The sequence below is a fragment of the Macaca fascicularis genome, chromosome 6, assembly GCF_037993035.2.
Source record: "Macaca fascicularis isolate 582-1 chromosome 6, T2T-MFA8v1.1".
NCBI lineage: Eukaryota > Metazoa > Chordata > Mammalia > Primates > Cercopithecidae > Macaca > Macaca fascicularis.
In genome coordinates, this window is record NC_088380.1 from 147,778,201 (window position 1) to 147,787,825 (window position 9,625).

Below are 9,625 nucleotides of genomic sequence, written 5' to 3' on the forward strand. Positions count from 1 at the left end.
ATGAATGTGCTACATTAACCATATGCCTGCTACATTAACTATATGCCTTATAGTAGCTAGTCAATGTACTAGCTACTATAAGAAAAAGAAACTGAAGCACAGATGTTAGAGAAATTTGAGGAATTAGAAGTACCTGAAAATGGCTGAATTGCGACACTGCCCCTGCAGTGGGCTTATTCTGGTGAGCATTTTTTTTTTTTTTTTTTTCCTGAGACATGGTCTTGCTCTGTTGCCCAGGCTGGAGTGCAACGGCCAGATCTTGGCTCACTGCAACCTCTGCCTCCCAGGTTTAAGCAATTGTGTCGCCTCAGCCTCCCAAGTAGCTGGGATTACAGGCACTCACCACCATGCCCAGCTAATTTTTTGTATTTTTAGTAGAGACAGGGTTTCACCATGTTGGCCAGGCTGGTCTTGAACTCCTAGCCTCAAGTGATCTGCCTGCCTCGGCCTCCCAAAGTTCTGGGATTACAGGAGTGAGCCACTGCGCCCAGCCCTGCTGATCATTCTTCATAAAATGTACCTGAAATGAGATAAGTCTTTCTCACGAATAACAACCAAGGACTTCAGAATAGTGCTCTCTCAGGACATTGTCTCTTAAGGTAGAACACATTTAATGTGAAGCTTACTGAATGGGGTCATATGTTTCAATAGCAACAGTAATTATGAAGAGACACATGGTGAGAAAAGCCAAGGCCTTATACATTTTGAAAAACTGTATGGCCTGGCCCGGTGGCTCACGCCTGTAATCCCAGCACTTTGGGAGGCCGAGGATCACGAGGTCAGGAGATTGAGACCATCCTGGCTAACACGGTGAAACCCCGTCTCTACTAAAAACATACAAAATTAGCCGGGCGTGGTGGCAGGTGCCTGTAGTCCCACCTACTTGGGAGGCTGAGGCAGGAGAATGGCATGAACCCGCAAGGTGGAGCTTGCAGTGAGCCAAGATCACGCCATTGCACTCCAGCCTGGGCGACAGAGTGAGACTCCATCTCAAAAAAAAAAAAGAAAAAGAAAAAGAAAAATAGTACAAAACCAATGCTGATATTGAAAATATCTGCAGATGTTGAAAAACCAGATAGTGAAATTCTAGTTATAAGTGACAATCATGTGTATTCTTTTTTGTTTTTTGAGATGGAGTCTCGCTGTCACCCAGGTTGGAGCACAGTGGCGCGATCTCAGCTCACTGCAATATCCGCCTCCTGGGTTCAAGCAATTCTCCCGTCTCAGCCTCCTGAGTAGCTGGGACTACAGGTGCCTGCCACCACAGCTGGCTAATTTTTGTATTTTTAGTAGAGATGGGGTTTCACCTTGTTGGTCAGGCTGGTCTTGACCTCCTGACCTCAGGCAATCCACCTGCCTTGGCCTCCAAAGTGCTGGGATTACAGGCGTGACCTCCGTGCCCAGTTGGGTATTCTTTTACAAGTATAAAGACATCTATTAAAATGAGTATAAGGCTATTGCCTGACATGAGTTTCCAGTTAAGGGGTACCTGAAACTTCCACATGAGAATATGTTGTCTGCAAACTAGAATTTGAAAAGCAATGCTTATTTTTCCCTAGATATTAAAACTAGAACAAAAAGAGACACCACCATGTAGCTGATCTTACAGAACAATTTAGAAAAGGAAGAGCAAGTCTTTCATTATCTCACTGTGATCACCAGAGGTGAAACAGTGAGAGAAGCCCACATACCCATAACTAAAGATAAATGTAAATGACAGTGTCCCAGTGTGCCTCAGTTCCATTAAACAAAGCTATTTGGAGGAAAATATTACATTGGAAACCATACTGCATAACACCAAGGCCAGGAATCAGTACAAGAACATTAATACCTTCAATGAATTGTCAGGCATAAAACCACAAGTAACAGAGACAGATTCCCTGAGGTCAAGTTCTATGAAATACATTTGACTATACAGTTTGACTTGGAGAAAACAGAGCCAAGCATATACTGTAACACTGCCCAAGATAATAGGCAATCTTAACCAATTAAAACCATTTCCCTGATTCCAACTAACCAAAATGATGCTGCTTCTATTTTAAGCACATATCCTCCAGAACACATATATTAGAAAATAGTGGCAAAGAACCTTCCAACTTTTTAATGAAGACCACTGCACTTGACATGGCACCTGACTTGATGAAATATATAAATCACATGCTTCTTAGGAATTAGATTGAATGGCCAGATAGAGTTACCAGAGAAAATAAGGGTTGAGCTGGGCCTTCAGTGACCAAAAGCTATCTATGAGAACATCTGGTGACTATTCCAAGAAAAGAGAACTGTAAGTGCTAAACTGTAGTAGGAAAGAGCTGAGTAAATCTGTTTATGCTGCAGATAAATTTGAAGCAAACTGTTTCTGCTGTAACCTAATTTATAAGCTTTCATTTAGAAATTTTTTTCCCATCTGAATTTGGTTGAAAATGATCTCCAAAATTTCTTAAATTTGAAATCAATTACATTTAGAATAGTTGTTTCCCTATAAACACTTTTTCTAACATTTCAGTCACTCTTTATTTAGTATCTGTTATGGTCCATACCCTAATGGGTTGTAATAATGGTAAATTTACTTCTGTGTTTACTATGTTCCAGGCATTGTTCTAAATAAGTTATTTATATGATTCAGCAGCCAGCAGCCAACAGCCCAATAACCCTATGAGGTAGGTAGTATTATTGCCTCCACTTTGGAGATGAGAAAATTGAGGTAAACAGATTGCTACCTATGCAAGGTCACACAACTAACAGGTAACTGAGCTAGTATACAAACCATGCATGACATGTGTTGATGTTAAACTTTTGATCTCTCTACTATTCTTTAGTAAGTTTACAGTCACTAATGAAGCAAAATATCTCAGTAAATTTAAAGCCAAGCAGGAGACATGAACAAAGGTAATTTACACTTTAGTTATAACAGATACTCATCCCAGTAGACCATGGAGTGCATGAGTTTATAGACACTAAATGCTTCGTTCATCACTGTATATCCAGTAGCTTGTAGTTTGGCACAGACACAGACACACACACACACACCCCTTGTAGTTTGGCACATACACACACACACACCCACAAAATGTTTGTCAAATACTTGAGAGAGGGAAGCACAAAGTACAAAGTCATAATAGGGTGCTTAACCTAGAGGGAGAAAGGGGTCAGGAAAGCCTTGCTGAAGTGACACTTAGGTTGAGACCTGAGGGTTAAGTAGGACTCAGACAAAGGGTAAACTCATCTAGGTGGAGTGAACAGCTTGTTACAATGATCTATGGCCCAGAAGTGGGAGAATGAGTAAGTTCCTTGAAAAAAATGTAGGTTCAGAGTGGATTGACCATATACTGAATGAATGTGGAGCTGGGGCTGAAAAGGTAAGTGGAGCACTCATAATCTTGTGCATCTTTTTGTGAAATATAAACCGAGCCCTGAGAACAATAAGATGTCACTGAAGGGTTGTCAGCGTGGTAGTAACACAATCAAATATGTCTCAGAAAAATCACTTTGGTGGCAGTGAAAACTAAATTGGATGGTAAAGATATTGCCATTTGATAGATGATAATGGTTTGAAATAGGACAGTGGCTGTAAGGATGAAGTAGAGTGAGTGAAGAACTTCTTAAGAAGTAAAATCAGGCCGGGCGCGGTGGCTCAAGCCTGTAATCCCAGCACTTTGGGAGGCCAAGACGGGCGAATCACGAGGTCAGGAGATCGAGACCATCCTGGTTAACACGGTGAAACCTCGTCTCTACTAAAAATACAAAAAACTAGCCGGGCGAGGTGGCGGGCGCCTGTAGTCCCAGCTACTCGGGAGACTGAGGCAGGAGAATGGCGTAAACCTGGGAGGCGGAGCTTGCAGTGAGCTGAGATCCGGCCACTGTACTCCAACCTGGGCGGCAGAGCGAGACTCCGTCTCAAAAAAAAAAAAAAAAAAAGTAAAATCAGAAGTTGCGAGGGAAAGGGAGAAATGTAAAGTTGTGGCTCTAGTGTCCAGCTTCCACAGTTGGGATGTGTGGTGTGCCATTTATTTTTACTGAAACCCAAAAGGAAAAGCAAATTTTCAAGGAAGAGGAAGAGTTCCATTTTGAACCTGTATTTTTTTTGAGATGGAGTTTTGCTCTGTTGCCAAGGCTGGAGTACAGTAGCACAAGCTCAGCTCACTGCAACATCCACCTCCCAGTTTCAAACTATTCTCCTGCCTCACCCTCCCGAGTAGCTGGGATTACAGGTGCCCACAACCATGCCCAGCTAATTTTTTTTTTGTATTTTTAAGAGATGGGTTTCACCATGTTGGCGAGGCTGGTCTTGAACTCCTGACCTCAGGTGATCTGCCCACCTCAGCCTCCCAAGGTGTTGGGATTATAGGCATGAGCCACTGCACCCAGCCATTTTGAATATTTAGACTTGAGTTTCCTGAGATACTTTCAAGTATTTTTCTAGTACACATCTGGCTAAACTAAATCTGAAGCACAGAAGAATCAAAGTTGGAAATGTGGATTTTAGAATCCATTTAGAACTCATAACTGAAACAGGAATAGTGAGATCAATATACTATTTTGTTATTGTATCCAGAATCTTTCCTTTCTGTTATTGATGGAACTGCCAATATTGGTGAGATCTTGGTAAGAATAAACTACTTGATAAATGATCCAGTGTAAAGCCAGATATGGTGGGAGCTTTTCAGGTGTCAATCTTTTAAGTGTAGCAAAATACCTAGATTACCAAAACAGGAAATTTTGTCACCTAGCATCCTAAACTGTTTTTTTGTTGTTGTTGTTTAATATATATTATTCGGAAACCTCAAGACAATACAAAACCTAGATATTGAGGGAAATCTTGCTTAAGCTTACATATTCTGTGTTAAAATCTTAGTCACGGCCAGGCACGGTGGCTCATGCCTGTAATCCCAGCACTTTCAGAGGCTGAGGCGGGTGGATCACAAGGTCAAGAGATCAAGGCCATCCTGGCCAACATGGTGAAACCCCATTTCTACTAAAAATACAAAAATTAGCTGGGCGTGGTAGCGCATGCCTGTAGTCCCAGCTACTCGGGAGGCTGAGGCAGGAGAATCGCTTGAACCTGGGAGGCAGAGGTTGCAGTGAGTCAAGATAATACCATTGTACTCCACAGCAAGAATCCATCTAAAAAAAAAAAAAAACAACAAACTTATAAAAACGTTTTCAGTTAAAAGATAAATTAGCTGACCAGGCGCGGTGGCTCATGCCTGTAATCCCACCACTCTGGGAGGCCGAGGCGGGCAGATCACGAGGTCAGGAGATCAAGACCATCCTGGCTAACGTAGTGAAAACCCCGTCTCTACTAAAAAACACAAAAAATTAGCTGGGCATAGTGGTGGACGCCTGTAGTCCCAGCTACTCAGGAGGCTCAGGCAGGAGAGTGGTGTGAACCCAGGAGGCGGAGCTTGCAGTGAGCCAAGATTGCACCACTGCACTCCAGCCTGGGCAACAGACCGAGACTCTATCTCAAAAAAAAAAAAAAGATAAACTAGCCTTCTGAAGCCTGCAAATGTCAGCATATATAATTGTAGACCTGAGGACTAGGTAACTAATTTTTTTAAAAAAACATTTTAATATAGTTTCCTGTCGGATACAAGTAAAAGGGATTTTAGGCTGGGTGTGGTGGCTCAGGCCTGTAATCCCACCAATTCGGGAGGCCAAAGCGGGCGGATCACCTGAGGTCATGAGTTCAAGACCAGCCTGACCAACATGGTGAAACCCTGGGTCTACTGAAAATATAAAACTAGCCAGGTGTGGTGGCGCATGCCTGTAATTCCAGCTACTCAAGAGGCTGAGGCAGGAAAATGGCTTGAACCCAGGAGGCAGAGGTTGCAGTGAGCCAAGATCACACCATTGCACTCTAGCCTGGGCAACAAGAGCAAAACTTTGTCCTTAAAAAAAAAAAAAAAAAAAAAAAGGCCGGGTGCGGTGGCTCACGCCTGTAATCCCAGCACTTTGAGAGGCCGAGGCAGGTGGATCATGAGTTCAGGAGAGTGAGATCATCCTGGCTAACACAGTGAAACCCCGTCTCTACTAAAAATACAAAAAAAATTAGCTGGGCGTGGTGGTGGGCACCTGTAGTCCCTACTCGGGAGGCTGAGGCAGGAGAATGGTGTGAACCCAGGAAGCGGAGCTTGCAGTGAGCTGAGATCGTGCCACTGCACTCCAGCCTGGGCGACAGAGCTAGACTCCATCTCAAAAAAAAAAAAAAAAAAAAAAAAGGACTTTATTTTCAAACCCAAGCTTCTCATAAACCAACCTGTCAGAAACAAATTGCATACAACTCTACCTCTTTTATCAGTAACTGATTTTTCAAAAATAGCTCATGTTGTGAGGCATTAGATTATCTTTAAAGCATGAGAAATTTGGTACCGACTTACTTTATGAGCAATTTTGATGAAATGACATTGATAAATGACCTCAGTTCTCAGATTATTAATTATAAGAACTCAACTGAAGAAAAATAGAAATAAAATCTTAATCCAAACCAATGGAATGATTCATTGGACTGCACTTGATAACCACTGCTTTGTTTCCAACATTTTGTGCAGGTAGATTTAGTAAGCTTTTTAAAAAAGGCACGAAGGCCTTCATCTACAAAAATTAGGGTAGTTTAAGAAAGCTCTGTATCTAATGTTTCCCAGCTTTCAAGTAGATCAGATAGAACTGGAATCTTAATATGATGCAAACATGACAATTCCCAATTTCTTTACCCCTGCTGTGTTGCTTTTTTTCATAAACCAAACTGCCTCTACCTGCAGAACTGGATCAAATTTCTTAGTCACTAAACTCCACCACAAAACCACCTCAAAAGGGACCTGACTCCCACCAACCATGAAAGAACAAGATACACTACAAAGTGAAAAACAGATGCTTTTATTTATTGTATTGTAAACAACTTAATAAAATTTGCATCTCTACATATGGGAAACTGCTTTGAGTAACTGGGAAAACAGCTATTGCATGGGAAAACATATGCAAACTAGCATCACTGTCTCTAGACTAGGTTCTTCTTATTGATCTCATGTCATCATAAGGCAGCAACAGCAGCTTCTAGAAAATGGAGAAACAGCAAAGTCCTGCAGTGGAGCTATAATTAAGGTTGAACCATACATTCCACTAATCCTGCAACTTTCCTACTATCATTTTTCTGCCTATACAATCCTGCTTCTTATAGGATGAACACCTAGCAAAACAATGTAAATTTGCTGAAAAACAAAACTATAAACAAATGAAAGAACTTAACAGAACACACAGCATTAGAGGGACTAGGAAGTGCAAGGTGTTAATATCCAGTACAAGTAATAAAGCCAAGAATTTTCTAATGCTGATCAGTCTGAACACTGAAATTAAGAATCAGTTCTTTTTACTTCTCTAGGAGTGATTCTAGCTCTTCTTGCAAAGAGCTGAGTTGCTCCTTTTCTCGGTCTTCCTTTTGTTTGAGCTCATCCAGTACAGCCTGAAATCTGTTCTTGAGAGCCAGATTTTCCACTTTCATGATGAGATCCTCTTGTCGTTTTGCCCTGTCCTGGGTCTCTTGGAGCTTGCCTTTCATGTTGTCAATCTGCTTCTGAATTCCCATAACCAGCTGATTGGTTCCCTCATTTTCCTGGTGCTGTTCATCTGATTCATTTAGCTTGTCCTGTAGTTGTCTCTCCAGATCTTCCTCAGTGTCAATGATGTTTATATCTTCTTCATCTTGATGCTGGGTCTCATCTTCATCCTCACTGCTGCTGCTGAGGTCATTGAATATCTCCCGAAGCTCATCATGTTCTAATGAGTCATGGCCCTGCCTGTGACCAGACATTCCTGGAGAAGAGATATCCAGGCCTTGATTTTCTGCCTCCTTTGTTTCATCTTCAGCAATTATTTCCCACCGAGTACTAACAGCTTCAGCATCTGTACTCAGCAATCGTTTCACTTCTTTTTCCACATCTGGAGATTCAATATATTTCTTCTTTGCTGTCTTCCGGAACCTTCTCTTCCTGACATTCTTCAGAGGCAGAGTAATTCCGTGGTTCCAGATAAACTTTTTCTCTTTGTCCTTATCCTTTTTCTTGCTTGCTTTAGGATCAGTGCTAGCAACTGGCTCCTCCACAGGTGGATAGAGATCACCATCAACTGTGGATACAAGCATCTGACAGATATCAGCTGTCTTGTAAAAGGTTTTCTTATCAATGGTTTTCAAGCTTTCCATAACACAGGGCAGGTCTACCAATTTTGAGGCCAATGGAACACGGTCCACTCTGACGATTCCATGACGCCCATCAGGATGTAACTCAATTGTCAGTCTGTCCTTGAGGTTGACATGACCAGACTGTACTGCTCTTCTCACAGTAGAGGCATATTCTGGAGGCAGACGTAAGATAAACTGGCTCTCCAGTTCGTGAGGAGCATCATCTTTGCTTTTACTCATTTTTATTTCTTTGTGACTCACTTCTCCAATAAATGATGGTTACCGTAAAAAGTTCCAGCTACTGCAATAATTTAAAACACCAGTTCGCTATGAATTGAAATATTTTAATTACAAGAAGTTCTCTGTAGATCAGCAGCTTAGCGTCTATTTTGCCTTCGTTTTTATTTAAGCTCCAAGTCTTTTCTCTAAATATGCTGTGACCAAATACCAGTCGTTAACACAAAGGCTTATTCACAGACTTAAGTTCATTAAATCAGATGCAATGCCAAGTCCCAACCTCTAGGTGCCGCTGCCCGACAACGCGGAGACAGCTACCTAGCTAGGAAGCAGGAAAGCAAATGGCGGCTCCCGCGGAACGGTTTTCGGCCCAGAAAGGCCAGCAGAGATACTCTCAATTTACAAACTCTCCCGGAACAGACACTCAAAACATCAGGGCTCAGTGAGCTCTCTTCGCCTCGGGTACTTACAATCCAGTGACGATTATAAGTTCAGTTTCACCGGGCCGGAGCGAAGGGAAGAGGAGGCCGCAAGGAGCAAAGCGGGAGGCAGCCAAGCGTCTCCTTGTCGTTTCCTTAATTCTTCCTGCCGCTTGGCAGAGTGATCCACTATCGATTACTGATGAAAGCCCAGGATGGGCAACGCGAAATCTTGCCGAGAGGCGCAGCTCGGAGAACCAGACCCGGCACCTCGCCGGCCCTCCGTTCGACCGCTTGCCCAGAGAAAACGGAAGTGCTACGTCACGACGCGGGGCGGGAGGTGGATGTGAGTGACAGCCCCTCCGGCCGGAAGGGCGGAGCCCCGGCGCGCGCAGGCGCAATAGCGCAATTACGCTGCCCAGCGTGAAACTCGTCTTTTCGCGAGAACTTGCTTTTCTAGGATGAAAATGATAGTGTTTTCGAAGAGCTGTTGGTTTCAAACTATTTAGCGCTTGGAAGTTACAAGAAAGACACGGATTCGTCCCCCGCTAAGCCAGCACTTTTAAGGGATCGCTGTGGGGCCGGATGGCTTCTAGACTTCCGGGTGATTCCGGGAGATGGGGGACGCCTGGCAGTAAGCGTCTTTGCTTCTGGAAACATCTCGGATGCTTCCTAGGGTCTAGCCAATCTGGTGCCAATACAAGAATGTGTAGCTACTATACAATGGATTTTAAAGAACCCAAATCAGTGGAGTGAGGAGGACATGGAGCTCACTATATAATTCTAAACCTCT

The 9,625-nt window shown here is 42.9% G+C and overlaps 1 protein-coding gene across 1 annotated transcript; it reads right to left on the reverse strand.

The window, feature by feature from the left end:
• Positions 1 to 6,860: 6,860 nt before the first annotated feature.
• TAF7 (TATA-box binding protein associated factor 7) lies at positions 6,861 to 9,147 on the reverse strand. The gene has a single exon (XM_045394341.3). The coding sequence runs from the start codon at positions 8,414 to 8,416 to the stop codon at positions 7,367 to 7,369; it is 1,050 nt and encodes a 349-aa protein (XP_045250276.1). The 5' UTR covers positions 8,417 to 9,147; the 3' UTR covers positions 6,861 to 7,366.
• Between the last annotated feature and the right edge of the window lie 478 nt (positions 9,148 to 9,625).

What these genes read in the sequence shown, in the direction of transcription:
- TAF7 (XM_045394341.3), bottom strand. Translation starts at nt 8,416, where the DNA reads ATGAGTAAAAGCAAAGATGATGCTCCTCACGAACTGGAGAGCCAGTTT.